Source organism: Aethina tumida, chromosome 3 (genome assembly GCF_024364675.1).
Source record: "Aethina tumida isolate Nest 87 chromosome 3, icAetTumi1.1, whole genome shotgun sequence".
Lineage (NCBI taxonomy): Eukaryota > Metazoa > Arthropoda > Insecta > Coleoptera > Nitidulidae > Aethina > Aethina tumida.
Window position 1 is genome coordinate 32,692,454 of NC_065437.1, and position 21,841 is coordinate 32,714,294.

The 21,841-nt window shown below is 33.7% G+C and overlaps 1 protein-coding gene across 1 annotated transcript in view; it reads left to right on the plus strand.

The window, feature by feature from the left end:
- Nucleotides 1-21,841, plus strand: part of LOC109594953 (semaphorin-2A) — a 171,685-nt gene that overhangs the window by 139,477 nt on the left and 10,367 nt on the right. Inside the window, exons 4-5 of the mRNA XM_020010223.2 lie at nt 5,544-5,606; nt 20,531-20,638. Of these exons, the coding sequence (XP_019865782.1) occupies nt 5,544-5,606; nt 20,531-20,638 (171 nt within the window). The remainder of the gene's footprint in view (nt 1-5,543; nt 5,607-20,530; nt 20,639-21,841) is intronic.

The following is a 21,841-nucleotide window of genomic DNA, read 5'->3' on the forward strand; positions in this document are numbered from 1 at the left end:
CCATTTTGAAATAAAAAAATTTTCTCGTCATTTGAAGAACATATATTTTTTTAGTTAATTATGCAAAAAAGCCTGCATAGAAAGTTGTCACTGTTTATCTAAGTAGAATTCGACAAGAAACAAATTAGCCTAAACATAGGTTTAGAAATCTCAAAACCAACAACGTTTCAGAAAAAAATGAGTTTAAATACTTAAACCATAAAACATTTTTTTATTATTTTTTTACGTAATAAAAAATTTAATGGAAATACAATTTACAACAGTAAAAGGTCACCCAAAATTCCATATCCCCTTTAGTAAACAAACATAACAACAAGGACGGGTTAATCTTTCGTTAGGGTCTAATTCTAATACATCACCGGGACAAAAAAAAGTTTTTATCGTTTGGATTATTTGTCCGATACAAAAATGCACAAAATAAGCCATCAACCCGGCCCGCAAAAGCGTCGAAACGATGAACATCAATCCGCAATGAAACGACCAAATAGGAATTTAGTGGTGCTAAAAAAATACCAGTATTTTGTCGGAAAAGTATTAAAAAATTAACGTTTTGCGGCGAACAACACCCGCGCCGGTTATGTCAGTTATTTGAATATAGCACCGTCAGCGTTTTAATAGTGCTTTTTTATACTTTATGTTGGCTGTGATGTCCGATAATAAAAATCGAAAGTGACCATGACAATAAAATGTTATTTAACAGTGTGAATGATTCATATTTGTAAGCGCTTTGTAATTTTGTTGTCGAAATATACATAAGTCTGGCGATTCGCTGACCGTTGCAGATCCACCCGCTTTGTAAATTTTCGTAATGTAAACAGGGGGTGGCTCGCACTGTTTGCAAATATCATTTATCCTAATATGGAATGCTTATTCGCAACTTTCATGATAAACTGCATCGCTAACGTTCAATTTATAGCTATTCAGTTACAGTTACCGATGTGATTATAATCAACATACAATGCAATGATCGTTTCATTGTTCCAAATTGATTAAGACATTAACATAAATATACTATTACAATTGTTAATAAACTTAAATAATGCAAATATTAACTACAACAAACGTTTGGCAAATTAATTAATAGTTTTATAGTTCATTTAGGTGATACTGTTTAAAGAAGTTATTAAGAATATTTTAGTTGAACAGTTCACTTGGGTTCGTTTACAAAGGCCCATTTTCCCTCGGTAGTTAAAACTAACCAGTACAATATTCTTTATGAGACGACAACTTTTTTTAATTAGACTCCGCAATTACGGAACGGCCTTGTACGGCAATTTTAAGAAATTACTTGCCCAAAGGAATATCTCTTTAAGACAAATTTCAAAGTTAAAACTTGGCTAACAACCCTTCCTTTACGACCCAATAAAAAAAACACAATCTCGCCGAGTGAAATTCCTGTATTTTTAAATAGACTTTTACTCGTAAAACGATAATAAATCTTTTATGGAATATTAAGCAGTTTTTTATATAAAATACAGGATGTCTCAAAATGATTCTATTTGGCTGTTATAAGCATTTCCTAACCAGATAAAATAAAAGTGACTAAGTGTTCAAAGCACTTTTTTTAATTCGTTGATTGTTAAAAGCTTGCCTCTGTTACAATTTTTGAAATATCTCAAATTGACATCTCAAAAATGTGTAATAACTTTTTTATTTATTTATTTTTTGTTTCAAAAATGCCAAATAAAATATTTGAAAATCTTGACATATCTTATTGAATATAATATTTAAGTATGTAATTATAATAAATTATCAGTTACTCACTTTATATTACTTTTCATTTTTCACAACAATTTCCCAGAAATATCATTGCATCTTAACTGAAATACAAAATAAATATATATTTTTGAATTTTGTAAGCAAATTCATATTTTATTTGAAATATATCTCAAAATTTTCAGGAAAACTAAATGTCTCATATTAAGCAGAAAGTTTCAGTAGAAAATTTTTATCGTTAATCAAAAAAATTTCAAATATTAAATACAAGTTATGGTAGATATATTAGATACATACGAAAATATCAAAATGCAGTTTGCAGCAATCAACATTTAAAAAACATGAACACCGGACATTTATGTCAATTTATAAATTATCGTAACAATTCAGGACACTTAGTACTTGTAGTTATTTGGACGTTTCCTATAAAAAATTCGTGATTTATCCGAGAGAGTGTTATACATCAACATGAATTATTTACAATTTTATACAACAACATAATTAACTTGGTTAATATTTTGTTGCACATCCACAGTTGCAAGCGTTTGAGTAACCGGTAAAAAATATTTTACGTCTGCGGTTGAATTTATATTTATAGACGTGGTGGTTGAACTTAAAATTTTTAGCAGTTCTGTTGTTGCTCCTTTTAGTGCGCCTGTTCTGAATAAAAAACATCCCATCAGCATATAGTTGACATACAAAAGTTATCACCCCGCGAATTTTATTGTTATGTCGGCGTCATTTTTGTAAAAAATGCAGCGATGGGGCCAAGATCTAGGGGTTATTTGTATTAAGAACCATGGCCCTTTCGAATGGCGAAAACATGTAAATGTTAACTTTCTGACATTGCTATTTTTATTAAGTCGAAATAAGGAGTGCATGGCATCCAAATGTTATGTTAATGGTATATTTAAAATAAATGGTCTTTTAAATTATTTATTTACGAACCTAGTTCTATTATACTTGTTAGTACCAGTTGTTACTGATCATTGAAGTCGTATTTTTATATTGTAATAATTTTATACTTGTCATTGTTATTTATGTTTAGTCTGCTAAGAAATAATTTATTGAATTAGTTTATTTCGGTTGACATTAATGACCGTGAATTCTGTTTGCTAATACCTGAACGTTTCCGGTGACGCCAGTAATGGCGAAAGTGAGTGGGCAAAGAAATGGGCCTGAGGTAATGACTTTTAGCGCTTTGCTTTTATTTTAAAACCGGGGGTTATTACTAAACTGTTACAAAACATAAATTCCACAGCAATTTTCGTGGAAATTGCACTTATAAGAACGGGGGGATGTCAGGATTGAATTTTAACGACTGTCCCGAATTCTCGTTACGCAGATATTACCCGTTATTTACAGTCAGTCCTACTGTTATTGTTTAAATTATTTAAAGCGGTTTTACGATTCTAATAAGAAAAGAACTCCGCCATGTTGCCTCCGGAATTCCCAGGGAGAAGACTTTAAAATACTAATTGCAATTTCGTAGTTGAGGATGTTTTTGTGAACGCCCACGTAGTAAAATGTTTCCCCTTCGCAGTGGTTACATTAAATTTTAGTTTTTTATCTTTTTTTTACCTTTGGGTTTTTGCGTAGAGCAACTTTTTACGGCTCCATAAATACATCCGGCGCATAAGTACAGTAATAAACATGGAAATAATACCGAAAGTATTTATGCATTACGAGGCGGGAAACACGTAGCGGCATTATTCAAATATATCTCTCTTTGTGGCCGTATCTCAGACATTTTTCCGGCCGGGGACGTCTGTGCACTCTTCCCGACGTAGGCGACATCGAAACGGGAGAACCGGCGTCGGTACCGACCCCAGGGACCGTCTCGCTGCTACCGGGTGGGCCCCCAGGACCCGACCGAGAGAGACGAGTAATGGGCATCATTTGTTCCGGAAGCGGAATTAACTACTTTAATTAGTTCGAGACACGTTGAATTTACGTACGTCGGCCTGTCATTCGCGCCTACAATTGCAGGCAATTGCTCTTTGAGTCGGTGGCGCTCCGGGTCCCGCGTCCGATAACGACCGGAACGGAGCACCAACTCACCCCCGGTTAGAGCCACCCGTGTTCATTTGTTTCGTCGCGAATCCGGTTAAAATCCTGCGTGTGTTTTTCTCGCCAGAACACCCTGCATTGGAATTTTTGTCAATAAAAAGCCGGGACAAAAGGACCTTTTTCCACTATTTCAATAACTGATTTATATTTGTGTGAACACAAACGGAACTGTTTAGATTTGGATACAGAATAGAAATGAAAAATCGTACTAACGTAGAATGTAAATTTTCAACAGGTTGTTGATTTACATACATATTTATTCGACTGAAAATCAAAAAAACACCCAATTGATGATTTAAAGTATAACAATGCTGTACAAATTAATCAGCCATTTAGACCGCCCGAGGCACCACGAATCACATGTTGTTTCCTACGCAGCGTATGGAAATTTGTAAACCCGAGGGTTTTTCATTGTTTACTCCCTAATTAACTCAACAAATCGGCAAATTTAGCGAAATTTTCCCCGCCGCCAAGTCCACCGTGGACGACTGAAATTTATTGCCAACAAATATTTGTGTGATGTTTGTTACGATTATTAATGTCTGTAATCAGTCAAGCTATTATCCAGTTAGACGATATAAAAATATATTTAACTTTTAATTTCAATCTAGTTTTTCCGTCTTCTAAATAAACGATTCGGTTCAAAGTGAAAATCCAACCGAGAATAACTATCAATAACATTGATTAGCACGTTGCATTCGGATGCTTGAAAGATAGAGTGCTCATTCTTTTAAAACTGTCCCGGTAACTATCGGAAACAATACATCTTTCCCGGCAAAATCCGGACTGATTAACCGTGTTAGAGAGCGCCCGTACCCATTAAACTGGCTTTTAAATTAGGCCCCGCACCAGGGTCATTTGCATTCCTTGCGACACATGCCAACGATTTGAATTTTAAATTAAAAGTGTCCCTTCTTATAATTAGACAACACACAGGTTAACTGCGTCTAGTAGGGGGCGATGTTTAACGGGACACCGGATATAAATAGAGTATGATTTGTGGAGTTTGTAATCATGGTCGCATCGAATTCGTCGGGGTTGGCTGGTAGAACAACGAGGGGTGAATTTTATTAATTAGGATCCAAGACACCCAAACAACCGACCGGTTTAATTTATTTAAGTTGAACGCCGAGCTATTTTATCTTTGCATCTAGTCCACTCGCCTTTTTTACTGTCGAAGTGGATAATTTTAATTAAGGGGTTAGTGGAAGGTAGTGTTTGTTGAATTTTCTTACCGTCCGACAACCTGGGGTTTTATGGCATGTTCCGAAACAATAAAAATGTTGTTAAAATAAAATTAGAAGGGTAGAATGAATTAAAAAAAGTACAATTTAACAAATTGTAAGTCTTGAGAATTGGTGTAAATAAAACTCTGGTCCAATTTGGTAAAGAAATTACTTGTAATTTATTTTCCTAACAATCGTATAACCAGCTGTGAATGAATTGGTATTATAAATGTACAAATGTACAATACAGTAATAAAAGTTTTGAAAATACATCATCAATCTTCGACACAAATTCATTGTAAACCCGTGTATTGAGGCAATTATTTTATATATCAATATCCAAGTGGACATTTGACAAGTAATTATTGTGACTATTGTTTCAAGCAAATATTAGTTTACAAATTATATTGTATGATTAGTATTCAGTATTGTAGGAATAGTATTCACAATATTACCAGACATAAATTGAACGTACGATTAAATTAATCATCATGTTATGTTTCTTACTAACCATTTGTTTTTTGTTTTCAGAGAGATGCACTGAATTTGGAGCCATCAAATGTAGGCGCTTGTGTTTCAAAAGGAAAGTCAGAGGTATGTAAAATTAACTTCTAGTATAAAATATGTCATGATTCAATAAAAAGGAAAAAAATAAAAAATCATTATGTTAATCTAATAGTGTGTTTATTACACTAAAGGAAGTAATTCTACGGGACAATATAGACCAGTCCGTTTTATCTAGATAAGATTTATTACCAATAACCCTTGATGATGTAAACCTAAATTTTATCGCACTATACGTAGTTAAACCATAAACGACAGATGTAAAGATGGTCATAATAAAAGTTATATTCTCCTATTTAGATCTGTTTTGACATGTGATAAATAAATATACACCATTCCCTCAGCAATAAATTAATTTACCCAGTAGACAGTCACGACTTAATAAACCTGAGCTTTTATAAAACTTCGAGACAATATGGGAGTAAAGAGTGACTTTTAAATGTAATCATCCTTTTAATATTATTAAATTATATTTATTAAATAATTGGAAATATTTACTTACTCTATTTAAAATTCTGTTTCTTCTTCCAACCAAATACCGAAACGATTAGGCCAAAAATTAAAATACATTTCCAATAAAAACTACAACACATGGTTTTGTTTGGACATACATTGAGTCGACAGCATCATATATTAATGTCACCCCGCAATAAACAGCAACGCTTTACGACGTTGTAGGAACTTTTTATAATTCCACATCTAATTTTATAAGGTTGTAAATTTTTCGACGCGACGCGCAGCAATGAGAAGTTTTCATTTGGCAAAGAGCATGTTAATACCGGGCCATTTACATATTTATACAAAATCTAGATAAAGATTTCCTTCCGCCATGCCGGGGTGGGACCTGGCCGTGCACATGCAGGAACGTGGCGAACTGTTGCGGAGTTCTGCAATCATAATTTGGGATGCTTATTCTGTTGCCGCGACCCAGGAAGTCTGTTGCGACTGTGTGTACGTGATTCGGCGGATCACAAAACTATGCACGACTCAATTGTTTATGGTGCAACTAAATTAGGACCAATTCAAGGATGCATATGTGTTACGTTTCCATAAACGGCAACAGATTTCCATCTGTGGACATTTTCAGAGACTTGCAGTTTTCGAGACTGCGTTCTAATTTCTCGTATTCAAGACGTTTACGTGTCACATTATTGGCCATTTAAATTCAAATTCTGTGCAAATTTTTGCTTTGAACGGTTAATTTTTTGTCTCGACTGGCACGATTCAGGAATATTTATTTACGAATTACGGCATTATTTATTTAGTTGCAGTGTGCGGCTTAATTTATTGATAGTCAAAGGGCAGGAGAGTGTGGAGAAAAATTTCAATTAAAATTCAAGCCGACACAGCAGTGGAAATATATTTTATGAAGTAGCAAAATAAAACGCGTGGTAAAACATTCTGGCCTAAAGGTTTGTGATTTAGGGCCGTAAAACATGTATTAAAAAGGCGAAAAAGGATATTTATAGTAGTTAGGAATAAACGAATTACCCCCATTGTGATCTATATTTTATTTCCATCGCGAAAACCAAACTGGAGGCGAAATATACGGCTTACTTAAGGAAGAAATAAAAACTGTTCTTAAATCCCCATTCGGATATCTAGTAAAACACGCCAAATAAAAATAAGAGGATGCCTTTAACATTTATACTTTCATAAGCGTGGTATAAGTAGATGAGTGACGCAAAAACCTATTCCCAGAGGCTAAAGATTAATTTTAAGAAGGGTTTTATTTTTTTCTTCATCTCCACCTATGTTACGTTTACGTGAACCATATATGGATTTCACGATTTGGGCTTTATTGTTAACAATAACGTGAAAATTGAAATTGTTGAATACAATTTTATTATTAATCCAAAAATTTTACATTCAATTATCGGTAGCAACATAAGTAATTTGTTTCAGTCAGATAACAATAATAGTTGCCTGCCATGTAAATATATTCTTAATGATGTGAATAATTATACGGTATATTACAAACCGAACTAGTGTAGATGATTTATTGCCTTCAAGATTAATACATATAATACTTTTAATCACCAGGTAATGAACACTGTTAGTTATACCACTATTTTTGTCTAGCAACGACCAATTAAGAAGCTCTTTATTAGGTTTTCCAAATAAATTAGTATGGTCTGGTTCCAATTTATCACCAACTCGAATAATGGCCAAGTTAGTTTTTAAATTAATTTTACCACTTTGTTTATGCTTTAACAACTTCCAAAGTACACTTTCTTTTATTCGAAAGCGCATAAAGATAAATAAATAAAACTCTACGGCAAGTATTATTGTAACCCTTGCGTATACTTTTCCTTTCGAACAAACATCGAAATGGTGTGTCTTTAAATGAAGTAAGTCAACTGCTGAATCAGCCTAACCCAAAGGTCAGGAAGGGTAACGACTGTCCATCTACTAAATTTGTTATTTAAGAATAAAGTGGAATTGACTTACAGGGATTCCGGACCATTTTAATAGGTTTGGATCAAGCTGAAAAAGTACTTTGACCGGAAATGTTGTTTTGCCGAGACATTTTGCTGATACTTTATTTGCTATTGATCTTATTTGGAAGATAGGAATTTTAACTTAATTATTTTAGCACTACCTAATTATGTAGAATTATAACAATAGGTGCCATATAAATATCGAACAGATTACTTAATATAAAGCATAATCAATTTGATAGAATTATATAAGCTAAATTTTATGACCCAGTGTTAATAATGGATTAAACTAATTTTGTAATTCTTCCATTATATTCATTATGAACTTAAAATTGTTCAATGAATTCATATGATGTTATGTGTACGAGTAAAAGAAAGGAATACTTGAGTTAATTAAACGGACTCAAAAGCGACAATTTTTTGCTTTCCCATTCGGAAGCCGACAAGAGTTTCTCGGTGTCGATTCGCACACAATGGCTTTTAACCTATACCGGCGCACTCTACAAGGGCTATCGATTCCCGACGGGCCAACTTCTTATGGAGTTGCGGAAAAAGTTCACTACTAACGGTTTGCGCAAAAAAGGCCGGATCCGAGTTGATTTGGTGTTTGGAAATTGGTCTGTTATTTCGACTGCGTCCGCTGGGGCCTCCGCTCAAAACTGACTTGGCACTTACCGTGCATTGCTATCCCATAAATTCTATCAACTGCAATTTTTTGCTTTATTATTATTATTAATATTTTCTCAATCCAATTATTTTTCTATTTTTAGAATTACTAACAAGTTGATTTAAGTTGCAACAAAGATTGATCAAACAATTAAAATTTCATAATTAAATTGTTTTCGTTATCATGAACTTTCTCGTGGGGTAATTTCCTGCTTTTGACTGGGAGCATATACAAATTTCTCGCAGATAGTAACTGGCAAGTTTTTGGCGCATTTCAGCAGTAAATTCCAGTAGGCCAACGCGGATTAATACAGTATATTTTATATAATTTGTATGGAGTTGTTCCGTGCCCATGTTCCATCCGTGCGGGTCCATTTAACTTTTGGCATCTAATTTAATCTAGCATTGGGATTCTTGTGCATGAAAAGTTATCCAGTTACACTTGTTCTATAAATTTGAACTTATAACGTGACAGTTTTACATACGGCCTGCTTTATATTCCATATAACTTCATAAAATCGCATAATCCAGTACGTGGAACGAAACATTTCGGTGCATGTTATTATTAAGCGGCGTTTCTTATTTAAATTGTGGAAATTCTTTGATGTATCATAAGGAACATTTCAATTCGTCGCTGATAAAATATAAGCGGATTTGGTGCTTTTTATTTCTGCAACCTTAGCTACTTTGAAAACCACATCCAATAAAATTTTTGTTGATATTACCTAATAAAACTGACTCTTTCATCAAAAATCATGATCGATTCCGTAGGATTATCATCATTTAAATTTTTCTTTTTTGTCGAATATGTGTGTAACGTAACATGACTGATGTTAACATCATTCGGTTCGCACCGCGAAACTCTGGAGTTTATCGGCTGCTTATTTATTCCGGGCATCAACTGGATATTAAACTATCAGATTTACGACGAGATGAATAAAAAGCGCCGCCCGAAAGTCGAATAAAAAGTGCAGCGGAAATTTAGCAGTACAAAAAAACCCACTCTACACTTTGCTCGTTCGCCATTCACATCACACATGCCGGTTATCGAACTCCGCCACTTTGCGGAGGAAATTTATACCAATTTTAGATTGATAACGTCATCGCGCACGAATTGAAAAAATATATTTTCCACTTAACGGACCCATTGTGTGTGTTTGTCCCCAGTTCCAATCGTCACACAGTTGATGTTTGTAAGGTTCGGCGGGGGAATTATTCCGTCTTTTGAATTAGGACCCCGCCAGCCAAACGTTGCAAATACCTCGCAGACTGTGAATACTTTTGTTACCGTTCACATACTTACTTGTAACAAGGCCTAGATTGAAAATACAAAAGACAGGATTTATAAGCTTTCAAAAGAATTATTTTTTGGCACATGCTTTCAGATTAATTTTATATCTGAAGTTTCTTATATTGTATATTTGCTAAAACTTTTAATATATTTTTATTAGTTAAAGTTAAGAAAAAACTTCATCCTCTTAAAAATGAGTAAAATTTAGAATATCAATAAAATCCTGGAGTTTTTCAAAATTTCAAATAGTTTCTTCAAAACTTTTGGGTCTGCTAATAACGTTTAACTTTTTTGTACAATTTTTAATTAGTTTCCTCAAAATGTTTGATATTTTACATTTCAATATCTTCAAACACATCTTACAGACAAGTCTGCGAAATTAATAAAAAATGTAATCTTGGACATTTACTAAATGTTCCCTGTATGAAAAAAAGAGAACTTTCAGCTTCAAGAGGGCGAAATTTATAAAATCATTTACATGAGACAATAAATCTTAATTTGCAATTACATTTCGTGTATAAACTTTTTATGTTGTTTTTATGATAATCCAGGTACAAATGATGAAATTTCATTTAAGGTAGAAGAAGCTCAAAAAATAACATAAACGTTCGAGAAGTATCTGTTACATCACACACTATCTAGTTTTTGGTTAGATCTTTTAATTTAGAGATGTTATTTTTAAATATTCCTGCAATACCCTGCCAGAATATTTTTGATAGCATGGTTGTCGGTCGAGGGAAATCGCAAATTGCAGGCACGTAGTGCATTTAAACTACACACACTTTCAGCAATCGACTATACAACCGCATCTATTTACCCAGTCACAATATTGGACCCCGTTGTAGAATCGTCAGAAACACGGGTCCGAATTATTCTGCTCTTCGCTTCGCTCTATCTCGCCCGTTTTTGGGGCCGAAACTGCAATTCTCTACCGCAAAATTTTGCATGCGAAACCGGCTAAATTGGGTGTGTTGCTGTGTAATTGAGAAGCTATTCGGTTGCAACCGTTTCTTTCGTCAGTCGAAAATGTACTTTTGTTAAAATTAATAAGGTTAATCCTGTTTTTTGACGCGTATCTTCGTTTTGCATTTCCTCGTTTAGCCAACGCCCAGAACAAATCTGCGGTTTCCTCATTCAATTACGGTCCCTTAACCTGTAACAAATAACAGTTATTTGAAGTAATTACATTATGAACCTGGCAAGCTCAACTTTAATTGGATCCTTGCATGTTGAACTCTTGAGAAGAGGACACTTAAAGGAGTTCCGGTGGAAATTGGTGCACCTGATGCAGATCCCATCCGGCCCATAAAACAGATTTATGCCCATCAAACTGTACGTCATAGTTCGTTTAATTCAAAGTGGGTACAAGATTAAGACCCGTGGACCCGAAAAGGTTGTTCAATTTCCAACGACGGTGATTCGTTTTAATCAATAATGCGTGTAATTGATAAGACGATGGGGGAGCCAGTCGTTGAAATCGCGGACTACGAATTTACGGCGTTGAATTTTATGTGTCATGCTACTTTGCCTTTATATGGTGCCGGAGGATTAAGCAAGGGCAGATGCTCTTGTTCCCAACGTGCGACACTTAATTCGGCAATCATAAAGTTTCGTCGAAGCCGTAACGAAAAATTTATACATCGTTTGCGTGCACCGCAAACATAAACAGTTTTGTGTATTTTTGTTAACTTCACGATTCGTATTTGCATCCGGATTACGTGAAGGGATTGTCGGGATTACTTATAAATACTATGATGATAGTTTCTATGTTTTATTTTAACACAGTTACAGCCATATTCATCTGACTTAAATAAAGTACATCGTAACAATCACGTCTCTCTTCGTACAATCCTGCCTAATCACTTAAAATTTTGATCAAGTCGTTGACGTCCTTTATTGAATCCTCTATATATGTTTGTTGAGGTTTTGCTAGTATTTCTTGAGTGCAACAACTACATTTTATTGAGACTTTTTTCAAACGAGTACTTCTTCGTAGTGGAGGATTTTGCTTACCAAATATTTGCTCATTGATATCTAAGGCCGTTTGTGGTTTTTCTACATCAGAGTCACAGCCGCCGTCCAACCACTCCAGTTGTAGCGTCAACAGGTCCTTCTTCTTCGAAGGAATAAACACAGGCATTTTTTTTGAAGTCATGAGTACTGTAGTTAGAAATTAATCAACGAATAGTTGGAGTACACTTGTGATATTTATATTCTGGGGAACCACACTACATTCTAGGTAGTCTTAGATGTGCATTATCTGTGCGAGGTAATACTTATTTATTGTTAACAGTAATTAAACTTGTAAACTTAATCACGAATTAATTTTAATTTTATGTGAAACGCATTTACACTATTAAATCCAAATCCTCGTTTATTTAAATTTTTATTGAAGTTGGGCAATCGACATAGACTAGAAAATATAACTTTTCCGAAGCCGGTTAGATGTAACGTGGCTTTGTCGTTCTGCTCAATCACACTTGTAACATGTGTCGTATTCGTGCCATTTAGAGATGGTAGCGTCCCCGTCACAGAGATTCAATGGCACCAAATTTGAATCGCAAATCGTATCGGGCCCGAGAAACCGAAATTAATTTCGATAGTGTGTATTTGCCGGCAATAACGTTTTCATTTTGTGGCCGGCCGATTGGTTCTTTAATTAAACCGGGGGGTGTTTCGGGCTGATTTCTGATGCCGGATATGCAAATGACCATTTTCGGTAACCGATAGACGCGGTTTTAATAACCGGATATTTGCAGTCAATCAAACCTCTCAGTTTCGACGTGCCCGTTTTGATCCCATTTATTTTGAATGAATTAACGTTGTTAAATATGGTTAATACGACCGGATGGGCGCTAAAATTCGACCGAATTAAAATAATATCATAATTCACTTAAATGTCAAATTGTTTATTTACCATAATCCGTTCCAAATTGAGGATATTAAATTAATTAAAATGTGTTCTTCATTAAAATATTATATTTCATTTCATATATTTGAATAACTAAATGCGTTTAATTTGTGATTAAATCGACGGATTAAATTTTTTGTTCAATTGAAGTTTTTAATTATAACTTTTTCTTTCTTGATCCATAACTAACCTTAATGGTGTCCGCTGTAATCGTAAATTGAAAACTTGTTTGTCCGTAGGACATCCCACAATTTATATATTTACGGAGTTCGAAATTTATGGACGGTTTCAATCGACCAAAAAGCTGCAAACGGTGCTCAGATATTGTGCTAAATGCACTCCCAATAAAAATTTCCGTTAATTAAACCATGATGTTTGGAAAACTGTGTTTGTTTGTTAAATAACAATTACCGACTTTAAAAAAAATGCGGAATTTGTTTTTAATGGTACTATTTTTCAACCATGATTTGATGCAATGTACAGACAGAATGATAGGAAATTAATTTTTCATTGCAAACTCTTCAAACTGTGTTTCCAATTACCCAGTTTAATTTAATGTTTGAAATTGATAATTAAAAGAATAATACGCAATGTTGATTTAGCAAAAAATTTATTTATGAAATTTATGTCCAAATAACCAGGCGATTATGAAGTGTAACTTACTTCGTTCGGGATTAAAATTAAGTAATTTCAAAGGCAAAAACAAGACGCATTTGCGGATAACTTTTCGTTTTGATAAAACGGGGAATCTTAAAATAACTTATCCTATTAGCAAGTAAAAGCGAAAGTCAAATACGACCGCCGTCCGTAAAGACTGTCGCCATAATGAAATTTCTGGTTTCTTTTTCATAAATCAACATTTGTTCTCGCAACTTGCACCATTTGCATTCGCGAAATTAATTTTCAGGTTAACCGGGGACAAATTCCTTGTTGCCTAAATTACAATATTCAAATTCAGATTAAAAAGTAAATTAAATGGAATCAGTTGCTTGCTCTAATTTTACCCATTATTGAATTTTGTAAATTTTTAAATTGTATTGTAGCTGCGAATACGATTTTTGAGAGGTTATCGAATAACATTTCACATAGATATTAAAACATGTAAAATAGATTTCGATTATAATGCAAAATCTCGTTACACGGTTTGTCAGAAATTCCCAATTCAATTATTACATTATATGGAGAACACAGGCAAAATGCGATTAGCATATACAGCTTACGGTAACATTTTCCCGGCCTGAATGAAAATCAAATTGTTTAAGTCTGAGTCTGAAATTCGCGTGGCGGTGTGTCTGTTGTAATTTCAATGGAAATTTATTTAACATGAACTCGCAGCTGCAAATAGTTAGTTTATACAAAATGTGTGGCGCAGTTTAAATAAATGACATATTAATTAACATATTACTGTGCACATCATCCGTGCCGTGTATGAAAGCGTCGTCACATGGAGGAATGTAATATGACAGGAACAAAACAACGACCACAAATGTAACGTTTCGTTAAATTTCCCATTTTCATTAAGTTAACCGGCACGGTTCGTCTAAATTTGCGTCGTGTGCAGCCGACGATGCTCTCTCCCAGAATACTTCCTAACGTCAATATTATGAGTTTAAAACGGTTTATTTTTTAAATTAACCTTTCGATACACACGTATATTGTTAATTTATTACAATTTTTTTTGATACATCAACGGTACGAGAAAAAATAATCTCAAATCAAATAAGAGGCATTTATTGGATTTTTTTAAGTAAACACTTTCTTGTTTATCTGAAAATAATTCTATTTGTTGTTTTACTTAAGTCGGTAAATTGTATTAAAATAAATATTTCAATTTAAGATTGATTATTTTTATATGAATACAACAATAACATTAATATCTTAAAAGTGTTAGTCTGTAAAAAATCTGTTTTTTAATTTATCTAGAAAATACCCTTCATTTCAATGATCATGAGATTACAACAATAACTCTAACTTTTTAAATAAGCTATCATCTACAATTAAACATAGACAAACATAAGTAATGAATCGTATCATGGAAAACTCTAAACTACTGATATATTGAAATGAAACTAAATGTTTATGAACCACTATTTTCATATCAATACGTCTGTAATTTTTTTAAAACTCACACTATGTACGATTACACTTAAACAAACATAAATAATGAATCGAATAGTGAAAACTAACTTTTTTTTGTTTATCTGCACATTTGGCATAATATTTTGGAACCTATAAAATGTGTAATACATCATACAATCAATATTATTATTATGTATTATATTATGTAAAGTTTTTATTTTAATGCAAAAAAGTTATTTGTGGAAAGGATTTTCCAGAACATCTTTGCCGATATGTTCGTACATTGGTTTACTTCTTACCATTTTAAAAGTTATCTTTAAGACATTTAATTGAAAAAGCCCTTAGTAAAATGTATATAGGAGTTTTCAGCATTATTTTAGTCAATCAATAAATGATCTTAGATTATTGCCGACAGGGAATGCCCTTCGAGCATAAAACAAGTATCATCGGAATATTTAGTTCGAGTTATCAAGATATTCAAGTAATCCAGTAAAAATTACTCACAGTTTTCACCCTGGATGCCAATTTGCTTTGTGTTATCAAAGAATTTAATTTAATTAGATATAAATTAAAAATTAGTGGAATTTATTTAATGATTAAAACATACTTGGTATTGTATTAATTGGATGTAAATTCTTGAAATGAATTGAAATTAATATGTATTTCAATATACCAATTATTATTTTTATGTCAAGACGGCAGGGTATTTAACTTCTTAAAAGTTTTATCATATATGTCTACATCTAGACAAATATAAATGATGAATCGAATGGTAGAAACCAGGGAAACAAATACTTTTTTATTTTTTTGGAAAAATTTATATTTTTTGCTTTAGTTAGTAGAACTTAAATAATAATATAATAATAATAAATAAAAATATTTGTTTTTGTATTAATTGGTTGAGAATTTTATTTTAGTTACTGAATGATCATTTTTGTGTGAAATCAGCAGAAACTTTATCTCTTACACTTACACCGAGAAACAAAATAATAAATAATGAATCGAATCGCGGAAACCAATGAAACATAATTATTTCATGGAGGCGTAGCCGCATAATCTAGAAGTTTAGTGTCGCACCCGCAGTATTCCATTTGTCCCTCTGAAAGTTGCAGTAATTTGCCATTCACTTAGATTGCAGTTTAAAGTGCACCTAATGGATTGCATCCACACTTTGCATACGTGTGTGTATGTGTGAGTGTGTGTGAGTTTGCACGGTTTTAGATCGATTCGCATGGCGTTGTGAAACCAATTTTGTATTTGAGCAATGCTGCTAATTTAGTCTGGAATAATTATTTAGCGCGTCACATTAAAATGGAAATTCGATTTACTTCAGTTCGACACAAGTCTTTTCTTTCACTGTTAAGTGAAGGTTTTTAATAAGTCGTTTTGATGTGGGTCAATCGAACGTTTCAATTTAAATGCGGAAACGCCAAGTTTCGTTTTATTTGTAAGTGAATGGATAAAGCCGAGGCAAAATGTGGAAAATGTAAAGAGAAGTAATAGCATACAACGCAACTTAAAGGAGGCTCATAGATTGCTCCATGACCCGTGCAGTAACCGGTTCAGTCAGACAAAAAATCCCCCGCTCCACAATCGAAATCAATTTCTCGGTATATAACTTAATATGTTGCACATATTCTCCTTTATCCACTTCTTCACTTTTAAAGTTCCTATAAAGCGACGATATTGCTTACTACTGAGCTTTTATTTGCTCCCTATTTGTCGATATATTAATGGAAAAGTTCACGCCACTTTTGATCTTAGACTCCGCCAAAGTCTACGCAGATATTTATTACTTGTTTTTCTCATGTCGCTTGATTTCTTGAACTAATAACTTTTTCTTGCAAAAAACCGTCGCATTCGCCATAATTATAAACAAGCTCCGTAACAACGTTTTTTATACAATGTTATACATTGTTCACGGTTCAATTCGAGTCAATCAAAAATTTGATGTGTATCGATACAACTTTTAAATAGTCGTAAATTCCGATTTTATAGGATTTTCTTGATACCATGCAGAGAAGCAATAAAACTTAACTGACCAAACGCAATACCGCAAGATATGTCCGATCGAGCCACATTTATTATTAAACGAATTGTCTGTACGAGATCACATCCACAATGAAATTTCGAAATTGCTTCAAACTTAATCGGTTTGAGATCTATTTATTTAATGGCGCCTTTTCCTTCGGATGGCTTAATTCAAGATACATTTTTCGTATGCGCATTAAATGCACAAACAAGAGCAATTTTGATCCGAAACCAATAACAAAAATCACCGCTTTGGGTTAAGACACGCAAATCCGACATTAGCAACATTTTTCTTAAGCGAATAGATCAACGGGAAGGGACTTGATTGCGAACCCGCAATACGAGCTCTAATAATCCTACAAAAAGTTTAATATGGCAAATCGAACACGCGTGACTTCTGAACTCCCCGTAATTTATCTTCCTTGTAATGAGGGGGAGAACAAAATGAAAGAACGATAGGAAACGTCGCATCGCCAACTTTTGTTTTTGTACTAATTAGCATTTTCGAGTTATTTGTTAGAAGAAGTAACTTTTGAAGCTTTACTACTGAATATAGTGGAATATACCGAATTTAAATGAAGTTTATATAATTGTAATTTATCTTATAGACGCTATATAAAAACTTGGTATACAGATGAAAACGCCCTGTACGTAAACAAGTCGTGTGGCAAAAACTCGTGAGTTCTAATAAAAAGCTCATTGTTAATTGGCAACCTGGTGAGAGACTCGGAACGAGTGGCTTTTGAGAAAGTTCTGCGTTTATGTCGGCCTGAAATACGTAAAGTGGCTTAAAAATGCTTTGAAAATTACCCAAACAATCCGATGGAAGCCTGTTGAGCCGGATGAGTACGGATTTGACTCAAAAAGCGCGGACAGTCAACAGTTAGTTCATTTTTATTAATGACCAGGGAGTATGGTTAAAAATTTTCCAAAAAGTGGGAAAATATTCCGTAATATCTGTAGTATCAGTTTAAATGGTTCGGTTACAATGATGGTTAATCCGAATTCTAACCTGCAAAACAGTTTTTTGAACAAAATAAAAGATAAATCATTCGGTTATCGCCCAATCACACTACCACCCATCTCTTACAACGTTTGCAAAACATCATAATGCCAAACAACGGAAAAATCGTGCACACCGAAATAATTAATGCACTCGGCGATAAGGAACATTCGTCATAAAAAGCCTAATCCATCATTTACTTGTTCATCATGTCAGTGGCGTTTTCCGGATGTCGTCGGGGCTGTTCTGATTGACGGATGACATGTCTTTCACGGGTCCTGCATGATCCACAAACGTCGCGACACGTGAATATAAAAACACGGAACTTCGTTTAATTCAATAAAACACGTCATGATAACATTGACAAATGCGCTTTTGAATAGCCGTTGCGCGCTCACGCCGATTTTCTCTAATTATCGGTTACGTTTGAATGACGGGGTCTCTGTGTTTTCCCCGAACCAAAAACGAAGGTGGAAATGGTAAAACACGCGTGTTTACAGTTATTCGAATGGTATAATCAATACCAGTGTGGGTCTGTTGTAATGCATAACATCCGAATTTCGTCCTATCTGAATTTATAAATTGACTGCTGTTAATAAGAAATAATTATTTATTTTTTTTATGTAATTTTTGAGGGTAAAGAAAAAAATACGACCTACAAACAGTTTTCCATTAAATAAGTGTTGCCTTGGTCATTAGCCATTTATAGCTATTTAATGGATTTTAAGAGTTTATTCCGCCATAAAAAAGTTTCCAGTGTTTTGTGCTTAATTACTTTTTTGTCGCTTTCAAATGGACACGAGAAAAGAAACAACATTCTGCAAATAGCCATTACTAATTTATATTTAATGAGGCTTTGATATAAAGATTTTATTTTTATTTAAATACAAATCGACTAATAAATGGGCTGGGTCGAGAATGTGAACAATTAATTATACTGGAGACGCTTGAACAATTTTTTTAAAGAATAAACATTTTTTTTGTATAATGGGTTGTTTAAATTAAAATTATATTAGGTACTAGAAAAAGTAATTTAATGTTTTAACGCTTAGCTTTAATATAATCACCATTATAATCAACTTTTTTTTTCCAACATTCACGCACGACACATTCTGCATTTTTAGAATTCAAAAAATTTGACCTGAGTTAAAAATGAATGATGTAAAAACTTAGGCAATGACAAAAATTAAAAGTTGTCACATAGTGAAATATCTGAAGTATACGACGAACGTGGTAAAATTTTCTATTTAACATTTTGAGTTTCTAATTTGATATATTGTTTTCATTATCATGAAGAAGCATAACGCATTTTCAATTGATTAAAAAAGCTCATGTTTGACTAAAATTTCATGAACTTTTTGATGAAATTCATTACAAGAAGTCTTTCGAAGTTTATTGAAAATAAGCCAGTATTTTCAAGCATTTTGTAGGTTTTTATACAAAATGTTTATTAATATCTTCATTGGTACATTCAGAATCTTGTCATTATTCATCTTCGAGTTATTTATTAATTCTTTTAATAAATTTAATAAAACATGTAAAAAACGACGATATAGGCTAATTTCGGCTCAAAAGAAAAAAATTTGGGTACAAAAAATAATCGATTTTATATTTAATGTTTAAGTAAGTTCGTGTTTAAGGTGTTCACTAAAAAAGGTTTCTCGCAATGTCTTTATTTGGTCCCCTTACGATTAATTTGGAACGAACGAGTGACAGCATCAAACAGATTTGGGCCGGAAGCTGTCGCCAAAGATACACCTGATAAGTGAAATGAAAGTTATCCCGAAAGGGACTGACGGACCCGCCTTTCACGAATCGAATCCTCTTGCGGAGCATGTCCGGTTAGAGAGTTCGCCTGCGAATTTTTGATTCAGCTCATTAATAACTTTACGTCTGAATAATTACCATGTGGAATCCACAATTCTTGCCTGTTTAGTATTGATAAAGTATATACTTTTATTGAATTCGCATCGTTTTCAATTAGCGAAACTCCTTTATCAGAAAACATTCGACGTCGTATTTTCGTATTCGGTATGCGTAAAGCATTCGTCCGAGAAAGAGAACCCCTTAAAAACGTCATTGGGATCGTTGATCTCATTGACAGTGATGAGTTCCGATCGGAGAGCAGGGTCCCCGTTTTAATAAAGAGCTCCGCCAAATTTCCGAACAGACAACGCGTATTTATCAATGTCTCGCGTCGTGAATGGCGAACACGAATTTACCGCTACGAAAATATTTACACTCGGCCGTGTGTCCCTTTAAGTAGGTCGATCCGACGAGTGACAGGGGAAATCACGATAAAAGGTTCTGAATATATTAATTTGCCGTTCTGGTGTCGTGATGATTCTTCGTTTTGTTGTCTGATTTATTCGTGTAGGTGGACGGATGAATAAGTAGCACTTAAATATTAACCCCTTATGATATCAGAAAATATAGAGCGGGATAGGTTTTATATACTGCTGAATTACTTCTTTTGCTTTAAACGCCACAATTTTTTAATGGACAATTTTTAATGATTTCGTTTTGTTACAGCATTTTGACTGCAGGAATCACATACGGGTTATTCAGTCAATGGGAGATGGAAGCCGACTTTACGTATGTGGTACCAACGCTCACAATCCAAAAGACTGGGTAGTAAATGTAAGTATAATACTAAATTCGTAATATAAAATTATTAATTTGCTTTGCAAATATTTGAAACACGTTCATAAATTTCACATTTTTGTTAGTTCATATTTTTAAATCGCATTGCTGCATTTTAATTAATCCTGTCTTCAATTCCAAGTAGAAACTCGAGGCAAACAGTGTTTAACGTTAATTATACAATTTGGCGTGTAATGAAACGTTCTTGAAAAGTCGAATATCGGGAGAAAAGAATGTCCGAAATCCCGCGACGGAATTATTAATATAAAAAGGCTTTGTCAGTTGAAAATCTGAGAAGTCGGCCTCCGGATTGTGCCTGTGAACATCAAAACCAGCCAGTACCAAGTTCAAAGAAGCAAATATTAAGCTTTGTTAATTAAATCAGAACTCGCAAAGCAAACAACTGTTAATTATTGTGTGCTCTGATATTACTGGTTACAAAACGAATTCTGCAGGCTAATGGCCAGCCAACCGCTACCTGCAACCTAAAAATTTAGTTATTCATGTGAAAAGTTTTTAATCTCGGACAGATCTAATCTCGACTGCATCAACAATTCACGATTCCATTTAACTTCTTCAGGGGGTTTGCTAATTGATATGTCTTGGCTGGAAATTTAAAGTTTTATGCATTTCAATTACCTCCGATATATTTCATCCGGTGTAGTTTAAATCATGGTAAGATCAGCCAAGTAAGAACTTGGGTTTTAATGGACGTTGATTTACAGTATCTAAAGGGACATTTTCAAAAGCTCTCCTGCTCCCTGTTACATATGAAAGTGCCACATCAATCTGCAACCGAAAGTTTCAACCATTAAAAATCTCTTTAACCCTGATTAATTAATCAGTTTCATTATAACAAGCTGGACAATACAGTGACGTATCTAAACAAATATTAATAACCAAGGAACCAATGATATTAAAACCGCGATGTGCCCAGGCAGCAATCTAAATCAAATTAAATTTCTCGAACTAGAAATATTTGTTTTATGCTAATAAAATTCCGAGCATCGGCTGCCAGATTGTTAATTGCATCAATATTAATTAACTGGTTGGTTTTAAATGAATACTTGTTCAAATATATCATTTGCCTGAACATGGTTTAGTTCTGAAGACCGAATTAATTTCCAGTCTACGAAAGCTAATTATACAGAATAAAATGCGACACGCCAAAGGAAACGCTAATATCACGAAAGATGTAAG